Consider the following 24,492-nt stretch of genomic DNA (forward strand, 5'->3'; position numbering starts at 1 on the left):
CCCACAGCCCTGACTCCCACTTGGAGAAACACGATTAATTGGAGGAAATACCAACCTGGAAGTAATTGGAGGGGATGTTTTAAAAAGATTCAAACTACACCACCTTTGTGGTCCCTTCCAACCCTACCCCCATCCTGCTTATTTCTCTCTAAGGCAAGCATTTATTAGTTTGATTTTAACACACACCCTGTACCTGTAATTACTATATAATGTCTGTTTACTTTTTTTAAATGAAAATGAATTTAAATTAATCTTGTTTTGTGGATTTCAAGGCACCCCCTGAGATAAATGAAGACACTCCAGGGTGTCATCAAAGCAGTGCTGGGAATCCTTGCTCTAAAAAGTAGAGAAGCGAGCTCATTAAACCTTCAAGGAGCTAGAGGGGAGAGATGTATAGAGATACACAGATAGAGCACAGTAAAGGGAGGGCTTTATATGTCTATTACTCACTTATATACACACACGCACACAAATACCTGTGAAAAGTGGTGCACCAAGATGTGGTTATCTGTAGGTGAACTGTCTGTTGTAAACCTCCCAGCAATGCCCCTCATTATTAAAGCCTCTGCACCACAGAAGAGATGCTGGGAACAATGTTTCCAAAGGAGAGAAGAGGCCATTATTTTCCAGAGGTGGGCAGATGCATGGAAGGGTCCACACAGCATCCAGGTGAATCTCTTGAGACTCTCCACATTCAGTGCTGCAGACTGAGATCATCGGTGGGGATTTTCCAGACATTCTTCAGCTTCGTAGCAGAGTGGCTTCCAGGCAAGGTCTCTGAGAGCCTCTCACGCACATGTCCCAGGCTAAGATCAATCATGTGGGACCACATCCCATCCCATGGGTATGTAAACCTCTAGAGGCTTTGTATTGCTTCCCTTCATACTTGGAAAACGTACAGCGGCTTCTCCTTGAACGCCAACTCATATAATTAGGTAAGAGGTGATCATTTCTTTTCTTTTTTTGTGCATATATATTTTTAATGCCTTTGGACTAAAAACACGTCATTTGTATGGTAAAGCAATAAATGCTTCAAGATGTTTTCGATAGGTAACATAATAAAAGTTTTGACAGAGATAACTGCAGAAGCTCAAAGAGAGCTACAAAACACGATCGTGTGGGTGCGGGGAAGGCGTCCTAGAGAGGGTGATGTGTTCCAAAGTGGACCTTGAGGGAGGTGAGGAGTTGCAAGGTGAGCCCAGGACAGCTAATGGGAACAGCAGGTGCACAGACGGGTAGAGAGCTCTGCTTCTCCAACGACCCTTACTTTACGAAGTCTGACAGGGACACATTGCTGCAGAGAGTGAGGTTAAGGTGGGGCTGAAGAGAAAAGCAAGAGGCCTCATCCCAGAGAGCTTTCTAGGCCAGTCCACAATTGGGATTTCTTTGTCTTGAAGGCAGTCAGGCATTCTCGGAGAACTGGAAACGTAAGATCTCTGTTCTGTGAAAGTCACTGTAGCTGCACAGAGGGGAAACGTGTAGAGGCTGGAATGGTGGAGGCCAGTCCAGACGGCCACGGGGCTGATGGGTCCTAAGAAGATGCCAGAGGGATGGGGTCTGGGTGGGAAGAGGTCTGTTGGGGGGCTGCGGGATGTGACAGATGGTGGTCCGTGGCTCTCTTCCCCTTTTCCCCAAATTGCAGGGAGGTTGGGGGAGGGGGATGATAAATCAGGCAATTTCTGTCATACCTGGAATGTGCTGTTAAGGTGGAGAGAGTGGAAAATGATGTTTCAAGAATGCCTCCAGAAAGGAAATCTGAGAACCAAGCCCTTCCTTGAAACAAAACAGGAAAGCCACAATGTACATCTAAGCATATTTTTCTTGGACATCTGCCTAACTTGTAGAGAAAGCAATAGATTGTTTCCATCAGGGACTGTTCGGTGTTACTAAATGACCTCGGGCTCCTACCCAGGCCAGTCGGGCCTCTTCGAGGCCTCTGTCTGCACTGGTTGGTTCCTCTGCCCACAGACCCGCTGCTCAGTCAAAGCTTCCCAGCTCCAGGGAGGAGACACCTAGAGATGTCCCCTCATGACCAAGCCATGTTTTAGGTGCTATCAGTGACTGTCAAGCAGAAGAGGTCCACAGAGCCGCAGAACAAAGCGGAATTACACCGGGACTTCTAGGCGAAGATGTGCATATGAACCACCTGGGGATCCCACAGGTCTGGGGCAGGACCTGGGTCTGTACTTCTCAAAGCCCCCCAGGTGACACGCAACTGTGGGCCCCACTCTGAGAAGGACTGGTTCCAAAGCGTTCAGAAGAACGGCCAGGAGGTTGGTAAGGCGACCAGAGGGAAGAAGATACTGACAGGTCCTGAGTTCCATTGATTCACTATGTTTGCTGCCTCTGCACTGGACAACGGACCTGTGCAGTTTACAGTTTTGGACACTGGGAGACTTAAAACAAGGGGACAAGACACAAGACATAAGACAGCAATTCCGAAGCCTCAAAGATCTACTATTGCAACCAGCATACTAACAATAAGAAAAGAAAGAAAGTCAATAGGGCATCTGCGTTCGTGGTCTATTGCTACATCACAAACCGCCACAAACTTGGGAGCTAAAGAGATATCCAATTACAGCTTAGCTAGATCCTCTGCCCAGGGTCTCATGGGGCTGAAATTGAGATGCCAGACGGGCTGTGACTGTCATTGGAGGCTCAGGGTCCTCTTCCAAGATCATTCAGACACGGGATTCACTTCCTTGCAACTGTAGCACTGAAGTCCCTGCTTTCTCAGTAGCCATCAGCCGAGACCTTGCCTCAGCTCCTCAAGGCCACCTTGCCATGTGCGCCCCTTTGGCCGTGCAACGAACATAATCATGGGAGCCACATCCCCTCGCCAAAGGGTGTGGGCCTTTGGACCTGTCTTAGAACTCTGCCAACCACAGCATCTCACGAGTGTGTGTTCCACATTGGAGCTATTTCAGCATAAGTGTGATTACTTCACTTATTCTCATCAGGCTCTGAATCACCTGGGATAATGGTGGCATCACCCTCCATGCTGTGAGCACCAATGATGCGCAGGCACTTTGCTTAGGTACTTTACACGTTCCTAGCATGTTAGGCCCTCTCAATAATCCTTAACGATCAGTATTCTTGTAGACATCTATATTTTGTAGGCGAGGGGACTGAGACCTAGAAATGTTAAGTAACTTGGTCTAGCTACACAGTTTCGTGACCCAGTGACTTCTGATAGAATGGATGGGGTCCCCAGTCTGGACCACCCATGAGTTTCCTCACCTAGAAATGGAGAGGTAAATCCAGGAGAGCTCCGAGTTTCCTTCCAGTTTTGACCTTTATGACATGAAAAGTGCAACGTGGAGATTTTCAGGAATCTCTTCCATTCAGATTCAAGGCAAAACCAAGGCTGTAGCAGCATGAACCGTAGATGTGAGCGAGCTCACCGAAAGGGTTTCCATCCCGCAGGTGGCTCTTACCTACGTGAGCGTTCCCACTCCTCTGACTCGGCTCTCTCACCTGCCTGGGTTGGTAGCTTTGCCAAGGACCAAAGCCCGATCCCCTGCCCTTGCCCACCTCCAACGCTCCTGATCACAGCTTCTGGTATAAACACCGTGCCCCAACATCTCAACCTAGGGTCTCAGTGAACTCCTGGAATGCTCTAAAGGAAAAATTTACAGTGTCATGAAGGTGATGGAATTGTCGGGAATACAAGGCATCAACTGGTGAATTGGGAGGGTCCAGTCATGGAACGTTCTGTAACAGTATACGAGTCGGAAATTTTTCAACAAGACGACAAAGAAAAACAAGGAAAAGCTATCAGTGCCATCTTGTGGAAAGACCTGTATTAAAATGTCCAAGGTAATCTGGCCACACCCAGACCATGTGGAAGCCTCCACACTCAGTGCTGATGAGCATCCAAGAGAGAGTAGGGTGGCTTCACTCTTTGTTTACAGCCACGGAGCTGATTGGTGGAGGGTCTGTTCTGATAGCTTGCTTCCTTTGCCATGGGCAGTAATTAAATAATTTGTATATCATCCCTAACTATACGGATACCACATAAACCCCCATACCTCCAACACCACACACACACACACACACACACACACACACACACACAACCCACACTCAAGCTGTTCAGCCTCGATCCTGTACACAGCCCGGCTCTCTAAATGGGATATTGGCATTGATCTACCACGGCACCTCATCCCCAACAAACATGCACATACGACACACTTAGACCACAACTGTTTATGGTATAACTTTTTCTTGTAAAAACAAATCTGATTTTATTTTACATCTTGAGTTGATTCGATCTGATTCTATCTGGATATTCCCCCTCGTATTAGTTACCTGTTGCTGCAGAAAAATCACACCCAAATCTGATGGCATAAGAAATAGTTACTATCTCCCGGTTCCCATGGGTTAGGAATTCGAGAACAGTTTAGCTGGGTGGTTCTGGCTCAGGGAATCCATGAGGTTGTCAAGATGCTGGCCATCTAAAGTCTTGATGGGGCTGGAGGATCCACTTCCAACAGCTAGCTCCCTCGCGTGATATGGCCATGAAGCCTCAGTTCCTCACCTCATCTCTCCATAAGGCTCATTGAGTGTCCTCACAACATGGCAGCTGGATTCTCCAAGGCAAAACCACAATGTCTTTCATGACTTAAGAAGTCACCCGCCATCATTTCCACAGAATCCTGCCGGCTACACTTCTGTCACTGTGGGAAAGGACGAGGCAAGGCAGGAGGTGGTTCACTGGGGCCACCTTGGAGGCCAGCATCACACCATCCCTTCTTAAGCCCAATCACCAAATCATCAGGTTCCAGGTATGAAATGTGTTTACACAAAGGAAGAGCAGCATACTTAAGATGCTGAGAATTCTGACTGCAATCCAGGAGCCAGCCCAAGCAGTCCTTTGCCTGAGGGGACACAGAGGCTTACTTGGAGCAAGGAACTCTCTGACTCTGGCTTCATTTCCAACTGTCACTGGCATGAAGCCAGTCAGGGAGCTGAGATCTCAACGTGTATGAGTAGGTCAAAACATTTGTATGGACTGGGGAAGGGGGAGCTAGGGTACAGGATGCCCCCAAACTGTTCTGTTGAGCTTGTCAATGAAAAGTTACTTCTAATATATTTTTTATTTTTATTGTTTTTTTTAATGTTTATTTATTTTTGAGAGAGAGGGATAGAGAGAGCGTGGGGGAGGGGCGGAGAGAGAGGGAGACAGAATCCCAAGGGGGCTTCCCAATGTCAGCGCAGAGCCCAACATGGGGCTTGAACTCACAAACCTCGAGATCATGACCTGAGCCAAAACCAGGAGTCGGACGCTCAACCGACTGAGCCACCCAGGTGGTCCAATGAAAAGTGACTTGTAGGATTTCGCAATGGAGGGAACAAAATGTAAGGTCACAGGACTTTCTGGTGATTCTAACCCAGGCTTATCTTTCCCCCGCTGACTTCTTTGTGCTTGGTGTTTTTACTACACAATTAACGTTTTAATATATATTATCTGATTATCTTTGATGAGGAATTTAGTGCTTTATTATACGAGAACAATGACATTTGAGTCTAAATCCTCGGAAGTATGTTGTAAATTCCTTCATGTTGGGGAAATTAAGCTTCTTACTCAGCTCACCATCAGTGCCAACAGAACGTTCTCCGGGAATATGTCCCCCCCCCCCCAACACACTCACATACACACGCAACCACACACACGCGCGCACAACAGGAGAGGAGCTCTAAAAAAAACCAAGGGTGATTTATCCTCTTTAACAAAACTAGTAATTAGACTTAGCCAGGATCATACCGACACAGGTGTTCTTTCCTTAAAAGCACAGACACGTAAAAAACACACCGTAAGAAGGTGTTACAGGATACCCAATACGGTCCTCAAATCTGCGCGATTAAGAAGCGACACATCACGCGTTGTCACAGAGTCCCGGAGACTCACGTACGCTCCCAGAAGTGTGTCTTCTCAGTCTGGCCTATGCACTCTTTTTTTCTCCCCCATTCGTTGGTTCACTGCACACTTTTGAGCACTGCGTATCAGACTCCACGTTAGATCTGTGGAATTCAAAGACGAAATTCAAAGACGGAATGATGCAGCCTTGGCTTCAACACAAAGAGGTAACCACAATGCAATAAAATAACTGTTGCCTGGGAGTACATATTTATACAAGGTGAGAGGCGAGCCCAGAAAAAAGAAAAAAAAAAAAAAAAGCCTAAATCTTCCTGAGCGTCAGGTAACACCTGAAGGAAAACCAGTATCATACGGGGCGTGCAAGGCACTGACGTGGTTAGTGGCAAGGGTCTGGGCCAGGAAACCATCACAGAGGGGTCTTCCTTTCAGTCTCAGACTCCCGAGGCCCAAGACAAAAAGTTAAACAGCACCCCTGGCCATGGGACACAGCCCAAGGCAGGGACCCTGGGCCCTTTTCACCAGGGCTCTGTTGGAAGGGAAGGGCACAGTTGTAGAGAAGAAAGGAGTTCCTACAGGCTCTCCATAAGGGGGCCCAGGCAGGTGGGAGGATGCACAAGGGGAGAGTCACTGTTAGGGGCTCAAGGGAGAAGGGAATCTCTGTCTTCCCCAGAAATAGCTCCGGAGAAGATAGGCTTTGACGTAGATCTCAAGGAGACAAGGAAGGGGCACCGGGTGGCGGGGAGGGATGTGGGAAGTTTTCCTCTGACGAGTGAGGGCTGCAAAGACGGGAGAGCAAGACAGGGGGACCAAGAAATGTTCAACCCCAGGAGCCCTGGAGACTTCTCTCCACAGTCCGTGCAGCCAGAAGCCCTGGGGAGCCACAGCAGGCAAGGAGGGGATGGATGGATGGGGATAGCCAAGAAGAGTGATCAGGAGTTGGTGGGAAATGTGAGTGCCAAAAGGAAGGGCCTCATCAAGGCTCGGGTTGCAGGGAAGGTGGGGAAAGGGGGAAATGGCTCAGCTCGTGGCACCCAGCGAGCGAGGGGGAGGCAATGTTCAGCCTTGTCTGGGTGAACGGTAAGTGCATCTTCCGCAGGGTCAACAGAGCCTCTGAACTTTGGGGGAAGAAAGTTCCTTTCCATATTGCTGGAACCAGAGCTTTCAATGGCCCAATGTGTGTATCAGGGGCTGGAGGGGACAGGGGGAGGGAAGCGCATCTTTATGGCTAAGTGCCCTGGGCTTGGGCTCAGGGAGGCCTCGGCTCAGCCAGCCCAGCCACATACTGGTTGAGTGTCCTTGACCAGCTTAACCAACTTGTCTAAGCCCCAGATTACTCCCGTACAAGAGGGACATAAAAATACCGTCCGCGTGTTGTTCTTCCAGAAAGCGCCTGGCACAGGGCCTGGCACATGAGCAAATTCAAGGAGGGTTAACTATTTTCACGATTATAATTAGTCTGCATCACTAGCAAGCGCATTGTCCAAAAGAGGATGTGGGCGGGTCAGATCACAGGGAAGGCGCTGTGCTCAGAGCTGGGTCCCCACCTTCTCCGAGCAAGGCTGATGAACTCTGGTCTCCCCACCGGAGGGTGACTCAGCCTGGAAGTCATGAAATATGAAAAGAAATTAAGAAGTGCTGCACTTGCTTCACGCAGATGATTTGGGAGTGTGGGGATGGTTATGTGAAGAGGCAGCATCCTTTCATTTAACTTGAGCAAACAAAACTGGGGCGTTAAAGATGCCGGCGCCAGGCTGTCTGGTTTCAAATCCCCGGACATTAGTCATATCGGTGGCATTCCTGAACCTCTCTGGAGCCTCAGTTTTCTCACCTGTAAAGCAGGGTGCATTAGATTACCCACATCATAAGATTATTGTGGCAATTAAATCAGTTCCTACAGGTAAAGTGCTTAGAACACTGTCTGGCATGTAGCAAATGCTCAATAAACGGTAATTCTTATGCTGTGGGTTATTATCATCATTGGACTCTAATTCCTACCCGGGTAAGATTTCAGGGCACCAGATGGCAGCCCCGTAGTTTTTTGAAGAATTCCAGCGATAGAAAATGAGAAGAGTCCCCGCAGCGGTGATCGCCCCTGCTGGACGGGTTCACCAAGTCACTGAAGAGACCAGTCGGTCATCATAGAAGGGGTTCCTCCCCGCAGGCGGAAGATCTGCTAGGCGTCCACTGTGAAGAAAGACTCCATGAGGCCAGGCCCTGGGGTTGCAGGGGCAGGGGACACTGGTGTAATAACTGCCACCGGACGCCAGGGAGCAGCAGAGCCCGACCCCGGGTGGCTTCGTGCGCAGAAAGCAATTCATCCCGGGCTCTAGGTTTGCCTCCGGCTGTTTGAGTAGCTGCACCAATCCCCGTGAGCACCGCTGCAGCAATCCCGCCCATTACCTGCTACCCAACCAATCAACGAGCGCGCTGCCCCGGACTGCAGCCGGCTCGCGGCGCCCGTCTTCTCGGTCCGGCGCCCCAGCCCCGCCCCCGAGGCGGGTGGGCCAATCCCCGCGGCGGGACGGGGCGTCGCCGGGCGGGGCGCGGAGCCCACGTGGTACCAGGGCGCGGGTGGGTGGTGCCGGGCCCCGGAGGCGGGCGGGGGACGAGGGGCTGGCGCGGTCGCGTGCCCTGCCGCCGCCATGGGGGTGCAGCCCCCCAACTTTTCGTGGGTGCTCCCGGGCCGGCTGGCGGGTCTGGCGCTGCCGCGGCTGCCCGCGCACTACCAGTTCCTGCTGGACCAGGGCGTGCGGCACTTGGTGTCCCTGACGGAGCGCGGGCCCCCGCACAGCGACACCTGCCCCGGCCTCACGCTGCACCGGCTGCGCATCCCGGACTTCTGTCCACCGGCCCCCGAGCAGATCGACCGATTCGTGCGGATAGTGGACGAGGCCAACGCGCGCGGGGAGGTCAGCGGGCGGGGAGGGGCCTGCGGGGGTCAGCGGGGGGCTGGGAGGGGCCTGCGCGGGGCGGGGCGGGGCGGGGCCGGGCACCGAGGAGCCTGCAAGCGTCAGCGGGGAGCAGGACGGGGCCGGGCAGGGAGGAGCTCGCGGGGGACTGGGCGGGGACAGGGCGGGGCTAGGGCAGGGAGGGGCCTACAGGGGGTGACGGGGGGGGGGACAGGGAGGAGCCTGCGGGGGGACTGGGCGGGGCCGGGCAGGGAGGGACTTCGCTGGACTCGGGGAGCAGAGGGAGCGCCCAGGGGCCAGGACGGGAAGACTGGCGGAGGCGCGCAGTGCGGGGTAGGGCCCGCAGGGAAGCAACGAGTGTTGTGAGCTGAGGCAGAAGGGTGGCCGCTCTGGGGCGACATGCGGGTGGAAGGCAGTGGCTCGTGAGCGCTCTCCGGAGCCACACTTAGTCCAAATATAACGGAGCCACATTTGCAATTTTAAAGTTTCTAGCAGCCACATTTTGAAAAGGTAAAGAAGAATGAGGGGAAACTCGTTTTGATGATGTAGGTTAACCCAGTAAGTCAAAAATATTACCGTTTCAGCATATAATCAATATAAATTCTTCATGAGATATTTTAATACTTTTTTGTACCACGTCTTCAAAACCTGGTTGTACTTTATGTCATATCTCAATCCGGATGAGCAGCGGCTCCGCGCTCCGCGGGGGGCGGGACAGGGGGGAGGCGGGCGGGGGGTGGGGGTATCACTGGACAGCGCAGGTAGAGGGTTGTGGGCGGGCAGGCCAGGAACCCGGCTCTTGAACCAGCTACTTGGGGTGTGATTGGCAGCCTCCAAACCACGAGGGACGGGACAGCCCTCCCTGACTTTGATGTCACTTCTCCGGCCCCTGAGAGCCTGAGCCAGGGGCCTGAGCCGGCCTGTGAGGTCCTGGGCCTCACCCAGAAGCAGCAGCTGCAGGGAGAGGGAGGGGTGTAAGGGAAGGGCGGGGGGGGGGGGGGGGGGGGGGAGGGCACCAGGCTCCACCTGACCAAGCTGCTTCTTCGCAGGCTGTGGGAGTGCACTGTGCCCTGGGCTTTGGCCGCACTGGCACCATGCTGGCCTGTTACTTGGTGAAAGAGAGGGGCCTGGCCGCGGGAGATGCCATTGCTGAAATCCGGCGCCTTCGACCCGGCTCCATCGAGACCTACGAACAGGAGAAAGCCGTCTTCCAGTTCTACCAGCGGACTAAATAAGGGCCCCCGGCACCCGTCTGCCTGGCCCATGCCCTGACCTGCACTGGAAGCACCAGGCCCTCCCGCTGGCTCGAGAGACTGAGTGGCCATTCCCTGCAGGCAGGCCTTGACCAAAGAGAGGGCTGGGGCTGCACTGCAGGGGGGGCAGGGGGGCCTCCGCTGCTTCCCCGAATAAATAACTTCAAAGAGCCAGCTCGCAGTGCATAGCCCCGTGCAGTTTACAAAGCATTCCCACATGCCAACTAACTGGACGCTAGCCCTGTGACCCAGGAATGACAGCAGGGCCATCGCTGTTCTTTGGGTGAGGTAGCTCAGGCCCAGGCCCAAGGCCAGGCTTCTAGAAAGTGGAAGGGTGGGCCGGGACCACAGCACACATCTTCAGCCCCTGAAAGATGCTGAGACGCTATGTGTCTGTTCCCTGACAATCTTTGATGTCTCTCCTGGGGAGCCGGTCAGCGAAAAGGTCACAGATCCCCAGGGGCCCGGGGTCTCTGATGCTCACAGGCCGGAAGCGTCCTGTGGACACAACCCCTCAGTCTGGGCCCGCATGCCCCTCCTGTGTCATCCTGTCCACCCTCTCGAGACGGAGAAGGCCTGGGTGTTGTGCACACAGATAACTACTATCGCCAGTTCCCCAGGACCAGGCGTCTCTCACCAGCCGTGGGCTTCTGGGCTTCCCCGTGAGCCCCTGCCTGTGACGCTGTCCCCCAGCCCCAGGCCCAGGGAGGCTGGAACCGAGCCAGCCTGGGCGGTTGTGTGGAGAGGGCTATTTGATGGTTAGATGAAGGGATGCGGGGCCATGACTCTTAGCGTGTTTCTCTGATGTTCCCTTCCCTTCCTGGTTGGAGACCATTCTAGAAGGCCCAGAGCCTTTGAGACACAGGATGAATGGGGTAGACCAGCCACACGGACTCTTTATTGTAACTTCTGTCTGAATCCCCGTCCCCTGTTGTGCAGCAGGCCGGGCTGCACGAGGCAGAGGTTGGTCCTGAACCGCGTCCTGAGTGCTGTGCGTCCCCGGCCTTGTCAGGTGCGGAGGCTCCAGCTGAGTGAGATGACTCACCACCTCCTGCAGGGACAGGCTCGCACAGGGCCGCAGCAGGGACAGGGGCGCTGGGACAGACCTGCCTTCCAGATGCAGTGGACACAGAGGAAGGAGGCCAGCTCCCCCACCGCGGACCCCGTCCTGTATAGCCTAGGCCAGAGGCAGGCCCAAGCCGCCCGCTCCTGACCCATCTTTCTGCTCTCTCACACAGTGTTACGGCTGGAGTCTTGCCGCTGTCTCCGGAAGGGAGACAGGCCGTTAAGTTCCAGTCCTGCAGCGGACTAACTAAGGGCCCCTCTCCGCTGAGGACTATCAGAGCCGAGTAATCCGTCCTTCATCCTGCTCCCCTGGGTCCCCACCAGCCCGGCCAGGCCGTGCGTGAGAGGCACCCACAGTTGCAGGCACTCAGGCTGCAGCAGAGCCGGAAGCGGCTCGGAGACCGATGCACCGAAGCCCGGCCACCTGTTCCACCTGCCGCCTCACCGGAGGCCTGGGCCTGTTTCTCCACGTGCGCCAGAGCCCCCTTCCACAGGGGAGCGTGTGTGTGTGTGCATGTGTGCGTGTGCGTGTGCCAGAGCCCCCTTCCACAGGGGAGTGTGTGTGTGTGTGTGTGTGTGTGTGCACACACGTGCGTGAAGGGAGCAAACCTGTGGATGGCCTGCTCCCCGGACCCCTCCCCTCCACCTACCAGGATCGGAACAGGGAAGTGGGGGCTCGAGGCTGCACCCCAGGGTTCACGTCTGCTCTGATCCTGGCGTGCCCTGTCGAACAGCCAGTCCTCACACTCCTGCCCTCCGCTCCCACTCCCCTGCATCCTGTCCTCTGGACGGCAGGAGGGGAACCTGCCCTTCCCTTCCTCCCGGGGCTCCTTCAGAGGAGACGGAACATTTTTCTAACCCCATTAGAGCCCCCTATGCAGCCTCCGTCCCCATAATTTAAGCAGATCTCTGCTGCCTCAAGAGTTCCTCGGGGAAATAAACATATAATTATGTGCTTAAGGAAATCGGTTTTTAAATAAGTAAGAGTTGACTTGAGATGAAAAACTCTGCCCGTATCCTTCCACCTACCTGGGGAGGTTAGCCTGAGGCGCCTTTTGGGCACACCCCCACCCCCAGATATTTGGGGATTGGGAGCAGAGGCCTGCTCGCCTCTCCTGTGACCACCAGGGAGGGGCTACAGGCCTCCCTTCCCCGTCCCACCTTCACTGAGATGACGGGTGTGAGGAACGGGCCACCCCCGCCGACACGGAGCCTGTGCCCCCCCTCAAACCAGGGTCCCTCCAGCTCAGCACCGCTGGCATCTGGGGCTGACGCTTCTCGGTTGCGAGGCCATCTGTGTGCCGTATGGTGTTTAGCAACATCCGTGACCTCTCCACTCACCAGATGCTGGTAGCTTGCCTACCCCCCCCCAAAATGGGACCTCGAGAATGCTTCCAGGCATTGCCAAATGTCCCCCAGGAGGACAAAATTGGCCCCAGTTGGGAACCAGTGCCTCAGCCCAGCAAGCACCAGAGGCAACCATGAGCTTTCGTTCCCTATAGGAACGTGCTTGGGCATTTCTCCTGTGGACGCACACGTCTCCAGGGGGGAGAAAGGACCAGACGCCCTCAAACGCGTCCCTCTTGCAGCGGTTCCTGCTGCCCGCTCCCAGCCCCGCCCCCTTGCCCAGGGTGGCTTTCCAAGATGGTGACAGACACCGTTCACTTTCAACGTCTGCAGTGATGTGGACTCACACCCCCGTGTCTTTGAAGCTCACGTTTATGGTCTGGCAGGCGGCTTGCCATCCCTGCCCGATGGAGGCTGTTCTAAGTGGAAGACATCCGTCCACGTCATTCGGGTTCTGCGGCCGGCGCCGTTTCGGTTCCTCTCCCGGAAAGCTGTTCGGATGCGCGAGCAACCAGAATCGGGACAGGGGGCGCACGGGCCGCTCTCTGAGACACTCCTCCCTGGTTCTTCCTCCTCTGCTTCGCCTGCCGCAAGCCCCACAGGGGTACTTCTCCGTGGGCTCTTCCCAGGCCATGTGTCCCCGCCCTGGGGGGGGGGGGGGGGGACATGCGTCCTCCTGCTGCAGAGATCCGTCTGCATCATGTATCCTGCACCCACCGCGTAGGGACCTGTCCCACGGGGCGGCCCCTCCTCCCCCTGGTGAAGGGAGTCCGCTCCTCGTGCCCAGGCCCCCAGGCCTCCCCAGGAGAATGATGAGCACGTCAGGGGGCCAGGGATTTGATCCAGATCATGAACCATTTCCCAGAATGAACCGCACTCCTGCGCCGAGCCTCAGACCAAAACTTCTGCTGTCTGCGTTGCCATTTTTCCTACGGAAACGAATTTGGTCTCACGGGACTGCTGCGTCGCGAAACAGCGTCAGTGACCACGAATGCATCTCACGCTTCATCGTGACTGAACCGTCACATTTATGAAGCACCGACCGCGTAGCAGCTGCTTTACACACATCGTGTTATGCCTTCTTCTCCTTACAACCACTCTGCGAATCAGGTATTCTTCCCTTTTTATAGATAAACTGAGGCGTGCAGAGCTGGCTAGCTTGCCCACATTTGCAGCGACGGAGCTGGGATCAAACAAGGACCCTGCTCCCGCCGCCCGACCTCCCCCCAGCCCCAGTCACGTGTGGCAGTCTGTCTTCATGGTCAGAGCTCAGCCTCGAGGGCCGTGTTAACACAACCTCTGACGTCCCTCTGTCCATCCTCCGAGGAGGTCAGGGAATAAACTGCACCTGACGCTGAAGCCAATGCATCTGAGCTGTGGCTGTTCCTTAAAATGCAGCCCCAGCGTTTAAGTCCCGAATAGGGAAGCAGGTCATCAGGTCACCTCTGTCACAGCTGCTACTATAGGACTCGGAGCTTGTGATGTCCTCGCCCAGCAGGACGATCCGGAGGCACGTGTGAATGTCATTGAGCCCTTGAAAATATCCGATGATTTATTGAAAACTCGAATCTCCTTTCTGGCTTTGTTGTTGTTATTGGAGCCCTTAATGGGTGCCAGGCTCCATGCCAAGTGCTCAACAGACATTATCGCAGTCGATCCACAGAGCCACCCTACGAACAAGGTCATGATAATGACCAGTGCACGTTATGAGTAAACTGAGGCCCAGAGAGTTTGAATAACATGCCCAGTCACATAGCTAGACCAGGACTCAAACCTGCGTTTCTCTAACTGTAAATGCCTTGTCTCTCAGGCGTGGAGAGGGGACATTGTTCTCATTAGAAAACACACAGCAGCATCTCGTGTTTCCCCAGAAGCAAAGTATTTGGACCGACAGGCTCCCGGTGGAGCTCTGGGATCACGCACCACCCCCCCCCCCCACCACCACCACCACACTCGGGCACCGCCGCTCTGTCCTGGGAGTGTTGACCTGCCTGACTGGCCGCCACCCCAGCCGGCTTCTGCCTCAAGCCTCCTGCACCGTCAAAAATATAGTCCCCTATTGATTTAGAAGTGAGTCACATAAGCACCTCTTCCATTACTTTAAAATTTGTCTCCGCTATTATGGACTCGAGGCGTACTCTCGAGAAGGCCTGTGCTTGTGCAAGCAAGCAGAAATCTGAGAAACACTTGGTGCACGTCTATGCCTCAAGTTGATGACTTATTTGCAACCTTGATAACCAAGTCCTTTGTGCCAACAAATTCCCTGAATTGCTTCGGCCACCCTCTCACCCTATTTTTCCCTTGACTCACTCTGTCACCCTGGATACGTGATCACGAAACAAAGTGGTGATGTCACCTCTGAGCTTTCGGTGTGTGGGATTCAGCACCGCCAACAGTTCTGGGATGTCCCCCCTGCCTTTTATACTAAAGACATCACTGTGTCCTCCTCAGCGATGCGTGCTGAGTAGTGAGTCTGCTCCAAACCCAGGGTGGGACAGATGGGGAATAACCAGTGTAGATGCCCCACGTGTGGCACTGCTCACCTCCTGCAGTGTGTCTTCTGTGCCGCTGGGCTCCCCAGGCCCACGCCAAGCAAATTCACCAATTTGCGTGTTTAGGCACCTGTTGTGAGGGCTGGTTGGAGCTGGGTGCAGCCTGGGGCGTGGAGTAGAATTGAATAAAGTAACCATACTGGGATCAAGTGCACAGAGAGAACAACGCCACGTTTGACCCTGATCTACAAGGCCCCAAAGAATCCAGCCCTTTTCGGGGTCCCCAGGACCACTCTTGCTAGAAGGACTCACAAAAAAAGCTGTCATATTACCAATTATATTATTGCAGAGAGAGGACACAAATGACGATCAGCACAGGAGAAAGGCACAAGGGACAGAGCCTGGGGAAACCAGGTATGGGCTTCCAATGGCATCACACGGGCACACTTATCTCCCCTGGAATTGTGAAAATGCATAAATACTGCCTGACGGCGAGGTTCACCGGAGCCTTAGTAGTGCCCAGGGGTTTTGCTGGGGGCAGTCACAAAGGCACGCAGCCCTGGCATGACTGACCTTCGCTGCTCGCTTGGTCTGCAGCCCCAGAGGGCAGAGTGAGGCCGCCCAGCCCCAAGCAGCCTGGCGTCCACACACTCACGTTGTTAGTACACACCCTCTGCCCAGCCTGGGGTCGCAGGTGCCCAAAGACGTCCTTATGAGGCAGGATGTTTCAAGAGCTCAGAGATCACCTCACAGGAGCCAGTTGAGGGGCAGGCCTGACGACCTTGGGAATGCGTAAGGTTTGGGCCACCCCGCCTGCTGAGCTGACCCCGTCCCGCGCACGACCAGGTATCCCGCACTCTGCCCATGACAGCCTGGGGGGTGCTGTTCCCTCTGCCAGCAAGGCTTTGTCCCCAACTGTGACCAGCTCCCAACACCTGCCCCCGCCCTCGCCCTTGGTCTGGGTTTAAAACCGTTTCTTGGGAAAAGGTTTCCAAGCGCCCCCCACATACACTCACACATATTCCCGAAGCATCTGTCCTCCCTCACGGGCCCTTGCTCACCTATGATTCCTTTCATTGTCTCTCTCTCCTACTTGAGTGTCGGGACCTCGCCCATGCTGCCGGCGCCCAGCACAATGCCTGGAACCCGGGTGCTCCGTAAACACGTGGCAACCGACTGACCGGGTACCTGCCCCGAGACGCAAAACCGGGAAGAATAATCCAGGGCATATAATCTAGTGGCGGATCCGTGGCACGCATGCCCCGAAGTGTGACGCAAAGATGAGTACAGGGCGGCGCACAGGGAGCCGACTGGCGCCGAGGCGCCCCCAGCGGGCGGCGGAACACACGTGGGTAGATCCGCTCGGTGAAGGGGCCGCCGACACTCCTGCCGGAGGGTCTGGGTGGGTTGCATCCGATCGCCAGTGCGCAGGCGCCACAGGCCTCGGCGCAGAGGCCACCCCGCCGGGCTCCGCGTTTTTTCTTCAGTTCCGCGCGACAGCAGGGCCCCGTCGCCGGGCGGCGCTGCGGTGCTTTGTGATTTCACGCCTGCCAAAGAGAGACAAGGCCTCACCGCTGCTGATCCTTAGGACGTTTCAGAAGATGCGAGTTAAGTAAGAACCCGCTTTCCCCGCTTGCTGAAAGTTAATGACGTTAACGCGTTGCCAGAGAAAGTAAAGGGGCTGTTCCAGCCTCTGGGCTTGCGGGTTATGATTTTTAATGCTTTTCAAATGCCAAAGGACCTCAAGCGAGTGTCGCGCCCGCGTGCTAGAGATGCGTGTCTTTCCCACGGCGGCTGGCACCCGCTCCCGCGCAGCCACGGCCCTGGCCAAGTCGCTGGTGTCGCGTTTTAAATCTCGGGCCGCTGCCCTAAGCCAACTGACCCTATTCTAAGGTCCGCAGCGGTGGTGGCCCCAATTCTGCATTCAGTCCAGTGCCCTGGCGTGTCTCCCTAGTGCCCCAAGGCCAAGGGTGCCCCATGAGCTCAAAGTTTCCCCTGCTCCCCACCCCTCCCGTGATGTCTGTCCCCTGACCTTCATATTTTCTTCCCTTTGTCAAGTGGTGGTCACTTTGTCAAGTATAGACGAGCAGACAGACCAGATGGTATGTTCTCCCACAGGTTCAGGGCACGGTGGGTGCCAAGGAGGGGCAGTGCGGGGGGCTCCAAAGGCTGCCCCCGCCCCCAGTGCAGGAACACGCAGATTCTCAGTGGAGTCGAGGCAGCTGTGAACACCAGAGCACCCCTGGGCCCCACCTGGAGGCCTGGAGAAGAACAGACCAGCACGGGCACCCAGGGAGCCCTCTCCTGCCCCGCACGGGAGCCTAAGTCTGCACACTTTACTCCTCAGTCCTGCGGGTCCTGGGTCTGGCCTGGCAGGTGCACTCAAAACCCTCCGGGAAGGGAAGGAGGCTGGGGATGCGGGGAGAGACCTCCAGGCCCACGATGCAGGCGTCAGGCTGCACCCTTGAGAGCTTGAGGGTGACTGACCTTCAACCCGCCCCAATCCACTTCTGCTCATCTGATAACCCAGAAGCCACAGAGGAAATCATGGGGGGGGGGGGGTTGGAAAGGAATTAGGGGAGTGCAAATTAAAGCGGCAATAAGATATGAGTTTATATAGGTCAAGCTGGACACACATACACCAAATCTCAAAGCACCAGAGTTAGCACGACTGGGAGAACGGGAGCTTACAAGTTGCTGGGGGGGTATGTAAATTGCTCCAGGACTCTTTAGAGAGTCATGTGGCCAGCTCACCTGGAAATTCCAGCCACTTCACGTCGGTATGTATATTCTGGGCAAATTCTGCATGTGAGCCTAGAAACGTGTGTGAGGCTGTTCGTTTATTCATTAATCTCGATACAGATGTGCTGAGCACCTAGCATATCGCACGCTTCTAGGAGCTCAAAACCGAGCATGAACAAAACACGAAAATCTCCACCCTCACGGAGTGTATATACAGCATTGTTTAAATGGCCAAAACCTGAAAACAATTTTAAAATATGCCGTTAGGAGAACGGATGAACGCTGAACTGAATACACAGGCGTGGACGTGGCTATGCCGTGGGACCAGTGTTGGGTGTGTAAGAAAGAAGCTTGCAGGGGCGCCTGGGTGGCTCAGTCGGTTAAGCATCCGACTTCGGCTCAGGTCGTGATCTCGCGGTCCGTGAGTTCGAGCCCCGCGTCGGGCTCTGTGCTGACAGCTCGGAGCCTGGAGCCTGTTTCAGATTCTGTGTCTCCCTCTCTCTCTGACTCTCCCCCATTCATGCTCTGTCTCTCTCTGTCTCAAAAATAAATAAACGTTAAAAAAAATTGTTTTTTAAAAAGAAAGAAGATTGCAGAATATTAGGTACAGAACCATTTGTGTGAATAAAGGCAAACACTACTATATAATTGCTTATGGATACATACCTGTGTTATGAAATTAATGCTTTGGCTAAGCCACTGCTCAAACCCAGGGGCTTAGCTGCCTGCTGGAGGGGTGGGGTGTGGGGGAGAGTTTAAGTGAAGGACTAGGGAGGAGAACTCCAAGCAAACTCTGGAATGTTAAATTTCCTAAAAAGAAAACATCTGAAGCAAACATACACGTTAAGATGCTGGCATTGTACTTTCCGGGTGTGAAACACACAAATGTGTGTTTTCACATCCTGGGTCCTTTACAGTTTTAGTTCAAGGTGGGGAAGTTTTTGTTCTGTATTGCTTTCACTTTCGAAAAGAGTTGGTTGAAAGAAGGATTAAGGCCACATCCCCCCCCCTCCCCTCTCAGTGACCCGGGGCCACAGAGCGCCCGCCGTCGCTTCTCTGGGATCGGACCCTCCGTGGGGCACCAGCAGGTGCAGGCGCGGCCCAGGCGGCGGCGGCGCGCGTCGTTGCGCCCCCTGGCGGCGCGTCCGAGCGCGGCAGCCCCGACGGCGCCCAGGCCCGGGCAGGTGCAACCGCGGGGATGAACACCTGGCGCCGCCTGGCCGAGTTGGAGGGGCGCGTCCGCTTTTCTTCTGAAAGGCTGTTTTTAAGGGTCTACCCTAGGGAAACTCAAATACGTGCCAAAGGAGACGTGTACAAATGTTCTTTGCAGCTGCGGTTAAGATGGCCAAAAATCGAAAACTGTCACCGCTATCCATCATTAGGAGAATCAATGAAGTTAGACGTAGGTATCCGATGAAATGAGGGCCAAGGTGGCGGTGACAGCTAGAGCCACGTGCGTCAGCGCGGACCCATCTCCCGAGCCATACCCGATCCTCCCACAATAAAATATCACTTGCATCAACTTTACATGTGCCCCAAACACTAGATATAGTTGAGGGACAAATACGTGTCGTGAAAGTACAAAAATAGAGAGGGCAAGGACAGATACCAAATTCAGGGGTGACTTCTGGAAGACACAGCGGGGGTGGGGGCGGGGCCTCGGCTGATTCTGTATTACTGTATTTAAAGTAATAGAGCTGGATGGTGGGTACCCAGGCGTCTGTGTCACCTGCTCTGCCTTCCAGAATGTTCGATGCCATTGTGCACACACACGGCAGAGCCCAGAGGTGAGGGGAAGAGCAAAGAGGAGGCCCCGAGGAGGAAGGAGCTGGAAGTTGCTCGAAGAACTGAAGGACACACACCCCTCACCCCCCGCACGGACACACAGAGAAGGCCTCGGCCTCGCAGGAGGCCTGAGAGGCAGACAGGGTCCAGCCTGCGGGGCATGACACAAAGGGGTATGTTTGATGCTCTGGAGGTGGAGGCACAGTGGGAGTTTTAAGCAGAGGCGTGTTGACATTGTGTCTGTTTATGTTCTGAGTAGGTCACTTCTTTCTTCTGTGTGTGACACGCACGGGAGGCCAGAGCAGAGTCCGGGAAGAGAATTTAAGAGGCTTTCACAGCAGCGTAGGCAAAAACCGTGGAGGGTCCCCGGAGGCAGGGCCGGCGAGGACGGGGAGAGAAAGGGGGGGGGGGTCTGAGGCACACTTTGGAGAGGAGCCAGTGGAACTGGGGGCGAGATCAAGGTGACCCCAGAGTTTCTGTTGGAGTCATTGCTGGCGGTGTCTGCTGAGGCGAGGCCACCGAGGAGGAGGGGGGCAGGGGTGCTGCAAAGGGCGGTAGGCGTCTTGGTCCACTGCCACCAAGAAGGACAGGGTGCAGCAGGTGTCCGAGACTACCCAAGGGGAGGGGGAGAGGCTTCCCGTATATTCCAGCCTGAAGTCCACCCGCGAGGTCAGTCGGTCAGGGATTTGGGGGCCACCACGCGTTGTTTAAAGCCTTGGGACCGGGGCACAGTCAGTTGAGAAGTGTGGCCAGCGGAGCCAGACCCTCCACGACGGAACGGGGCGTGACTCCAGCAGAGGACACGGTAGATGTGGGCCACCCTGGGGAAGCCGGGCAGCGAAGGGAGGAGTGAGGTGGGGTGGGAGCTGGAAGGAGCGAGTGAGGCCAAGGGAGAGGCTGTCTCATCGGGGATGACGTCTGGGCACCCCCGCACATCAGCACCGAGAGGGACGGGAGGCGGGAGGGAGGAGGATGAGATCCAAATTCTACGGATGCAGCCGAGCTGGGGTTCCTGTCTGACCCCGAATGCCACGCTCCTTCCCAAATATCTCCCGGCCTCTTGACGGCTTGTGCCTGCTCACCGGCATCCAGCCCGGGGCCCAGCGTGTGAAACCCTTCATCCACCGCCTCAAAGCACGCGCGGCTTCCGGCCTTTCCGCTTCCATGTGGGGGCCGCGTCAGCCCAGGGAACTGGAGGAGAAAATGAGCAAACCGCAAAACATGAAGTCTGACCTATTTTATGCATTTTGTATAAATGTGTGAAATAGATTATGTTTGACGGTGGTAAACAGAGAACCCAGAACAATCCAATTCATCACTTGAATTATGTATGCTTTTCTTCTCCCATCTCCAGGGAAGAATACAGCTCCGTCCATTCCCAGCCCCTTCTGGGCAGGGCTCCTCCCTACTTTCTTTCTTTTTATTTATTTTGGGAGGGGGGAGGAGCAGAGAGAGAAGGGGAGAGAGCGCGAGAATCCCAAGCAGGCCATCGCGGAGCCAGAGGTGGGGCTTGAACTCACAGACCATGAGATCATGACCTGAACGGATATCAAGAGTCGGAAGCTTAATGGACTGAGCCACCCAGGCGCCCGACCTACTTTCTAAGTCTGTTGTTGGTGACCCCAGACTTCGGGTCCGGGCTGTCCTCCCTGGAGCACACCTGAACACCAGTCATGTGCTGCCAGGACCACATGGGCAGGGAAGAATGTCACGGGCATGCACGACGGGCAGCAGAGCAGGGACAGAAGCTGCAGACTGGCAGAACCACCAGCGAGGAGCAAAGGTACTGAATTGTTTGGATGCTAGGTTCACTCAGGGTCAGCCAGGCACCCTTATGCCGGGGAATCTCACCTAAGATCCACTGATTTGGGAATAAGAGAAGGAGAGGGTGGGAAGGCCTGAAGGAGAGCCCGTGAGACCCCGGTTAGCAGCCCTCCCATCGCACCTGCACGGGAGCAGGGCCCCCCGGGGTCGGCTTCCCATCTCAGTCTCCACCCACAGCCGTGCTCCGTGCCAGACGCTGAGGGTACAGCAAAGCACGAGACAAACACAGCCATGCCCTCCGCAAGCCGGCAGTCCTGGGGACATGCGTGCGAGAGGCCACGCATGCGGGATGGACGTGCTAAGAGCGGGGACAGGATGTATGTGCACCTGACCCAACCTGGGTGGGACACAGCGGTCAGGCTGGGGTTGTGTGAGAATGTTCTATAAACTGAAATCTGGGACGTTACCAGGATTTTAGCCAGACTGGCAGTGGGGGCAGGCGGTGGGGAAAGTACGAACAACAGAAATACAAAGCGTGTGCTCTCTCTCTCTCTCTCTCCACACACACACACACACACACACACACACACACACACGATAGCTGCTATCCCAAAGGTGCCATTCATGGGAACATTTTTGCTGAGCTAATTTGCACTTTGGGGCAAATCAGAGTGGTGACAGCAGGTTTCTGACTTGCACAGCAGGGTTGTGAGTGGTGCTGCTGACCGACCAACGCAGGAAGCATCAGGAAAGAACCAGGCTGGGAGGCAGAGGCTGGGCGCAGTCTTGACACGCGGAGTTTAAAGAGCCTCCGAGCCCCCCCCCCCCCCGCGTGATATCCCGTCACCCAGTGTTCCGTTGAAATGTGATTTTCTCCAGGTGCCGCACAGCCAGACGCATTGGGAAGCACGGCACTGTGTGTATTTCTATGCTAGTGGATCTTAGGCGAGATTTTCCGACATAAAGGCGCTTGGTTGACTCTGAGTTAGCCTGGCAACCAAATAATTCACCACCCGTATTCCTTCCTCCGTGACGGGAGGGGACGGTCACTTTCTTTGGCAGGAGGCCCACTTAGCCTGCGTTGCTCCTTTGAATCGCCACCCCGAGATCCGCCTCCGTGTGAATCCCATCGGCACGTCCTTACTTTTCAAGTCCTGCACGCCCATTACAGCTTAGCCCCCAGGTAAGTTGGTTCATGTCCCGAAACGGGGTTACCGCCTTCTCTGGAAAGACACATTTGGGACTCTTGCCTTAGAGGCCATCATTCAGACCCATGGTCACAGATGAGAATAGCTAGGGAGAGAACATAGAGAGAGCAAGGGCCCTGGGGCCTGGGTCTGTAGAACTCATCTAAAGCTCCCAGAGGAGGGAGGCTGAGAGTGCAGGAAGGAGTAGCCAGGGAATGGGGAGGAAAACAGGACAGGTGTCCTGGTGTCCCCGTGCCCCGTGTTTAAGGACGGACGGGGTCGTCTGCGGTAACAATGGGAGCACACAAGCAAACACAGTGGGAACCTGCCCCCCAGATAGGCCTAGTCCACGGCGCCTAAGAACACGTGGGGGCGGAATTCACTCTCAGGCGGAGGGACGGGAGTCCAGATGCTGTGTGTGTGGAAATGTAATCCCCCCCCGTGATACTAGAAATCTGACCGGTTGTACAGCGGAGGTCAGTGACACTAAGTCGAAGCCCGGGGTCCCCTACTTAAGAAGCGGCAGAATCTGGATTAGAGCCCAGATCTTTCTGATTCCAGAACTCCTGACAGTTACACTTCAATGTGTCTAGAAGCTCATAGCGTGGGCGGCCTGGAGACACTGACAGGAAGTAGACTTAGCCTCGCCTCTGAGGAGGTCACGGCCTAGAAGTCGAGAAAGGCAATGAAACAATCATGATGCATTGTGACAAAATAGAATAATGGAGGCATTTAGGAACTACTGAAAGGGGCACCTGGTGGCTCAGCCCCACTTCGGCTCAGGCCACCATCTTGCAGTTTGTGGGTTCGAGCCCCACGTCGGGCTCTGTGCTGACAGCTCAGAGCCCGGAGCCTGTTTCGGAATCTGTGACTCCCTCTAGCTCTCTGCCCCTCCCCCGCTCTGTCTCTCTCTGTCTCTCAAAAAATAAATAAACGTTAAAAAAAAAAAAAAAAGGTAAAGAAGCACAAAGATTGTACCGAGTATAAACCCGTCTCTTCCCGAGCTCCCCAGGCAGGGCTGGGCTGCGCACTGACCAAGAGCTGAACAAAGAAAGCTGGGTGGGTGGCGAGCCACCTTCCAGGACGAATTCCCTGCTGTCCGTGTGGCCACAAGGGGTCGCTGCAGACCTGACACGCTCTCTCCACGGGCCCCTCGGCCTCTCTCCAGCTGCTGCTAGAAGGAAGGAGAGCAAGAACAAGGCTGGGAGGGAGAGTGTGGTGACCAGATGCCTCCCGGCGAGTCCTCCCCCTACAGACCAGCTCGGACTTCCGTCCTCCGTCCGGTTCCACCCTCATTGACTCCTGGTCTACCCAGCTTCTGTCCTAAGGACTAGGCTTTCGATCCCTTTCTGCAGTTTGCTGTTTTTCAGACTCAGGAAATGGCTCCGGGTCTTGCCTTGGGCCTCCGGTCGCAGCCAGGGATGAGGCCCGGATCCTGGCAGCCTTCGTGGCTGAGTACCTTCGCACACATCACCCCACCTCTCTGGGACGCACTAGTAAAAGCCGACGGGGGAGGCAGGGTCGGGGGCTCAAGGCTTCCGGGCTGGCTCCCTCTCTGGTCAGACAGCCCAGAGAACAGCTCCACGGCCACAGAAAGCTCTGGCAGCACCAAGGGCCTCTCACGTTTTTGTCTCACGGAACCTTCACAACAACCCTACGATGCAAGGGTAACCATGCATCCACCGGAGGTAAGGACCCGGACATGCACAGAGGTTACAATCGCAGCCTGGCCCTCAGCGGGTTGGGGTCCAGAGCGAGGATTTAAGCTCAGATGGGTAGTTTCAGGGCCCAACACGCTGTCTCTGCACCCAGAGCTGCCCCTAATCTGGGCTGTGGTTCTCTCCCCCCAACCTCCTATGAGTGGGACTGACCTTCTGGTCCTCAACAGCCACCGTCCCTCACGGCTGACCCTGAGTGATAGGGACACTGAGGTTTAAGCACCCCCCACCACCACTTTTAAAACTGAAGTGGGAGTGCCTGGATGGCTCAGTCGGTTGGGCGTCCGACTCTCGACTTCAGCTCAGGTCATGATCTCACGGTTCGTGAGATGGAACCCCCTGTCGGCCT

The 24,492-nt window shown here is 55.2% G+C and overlaps 1 protein-coding gene and 1 long non-coding RNA gene across 2 annotated transcripts; one reads left to right on the forward strand and one right to left on the reverse strand.

Annotated features, from left to right (window-relative positions):
- Positions 1-8,434: 8,434 nt before the first annotated feature.
- Positions 8,435-10,217, forward strand: DUSP23 (dual specificity phosphatase 23). Its single transcript, XM_027048511.2, has 2 exons — positions 8,435-8,790; positions 9,840-10,217. Exons 1-2 carry the CDS (start codon positions 8,524-8,526, stop codon positions 10,023-10,025), a joined length of 453 nt encoding a protein of 150 aa, XP_026904312.2. The 5' UTR covers positions 8,435-8,523; the 3' UTR covers positions 10,026-10,217.
- A 114-nt stretch (positions 10,218-10,331) lies between these two features.
- On the reverse strand, positions 10,332-16,407 carry LOC113596194 (uncharacterized). The gene is made up of 4 exons (XR_003416961.2): positions 16,009-16,407; positions 14,999-15,110; positions 13,311-13,384; positions 10,332-13,100 (listed from the first exon to the last, which is right to left on the reverse strand). It is a non-coding gene; the product is annotated as an uncharacterized LOC113596194 (long non-coding RNA).
- Between the last annotated feature and the right edge of the window lie 8,085 nt (positions 16,408-24,492).

The sequence above is a fragment of the Acinonyx jubatus genome, chromosome E4 (genome assembly GCF_027475565.1).
Source record: "Acinonyx jubatus isolate Ajub_Pintada_27869175 chromosome E4, VMU_Ajub_asm_v1.0, whole genome shotgun sequence".
Taxonomy (NCBI): domain Eukaryota; kingdom Metazoa; phylum Chordata; class Mammalia; order Carnivora; family Felidae; genus Acinonyx; species Acinonyx jubatus.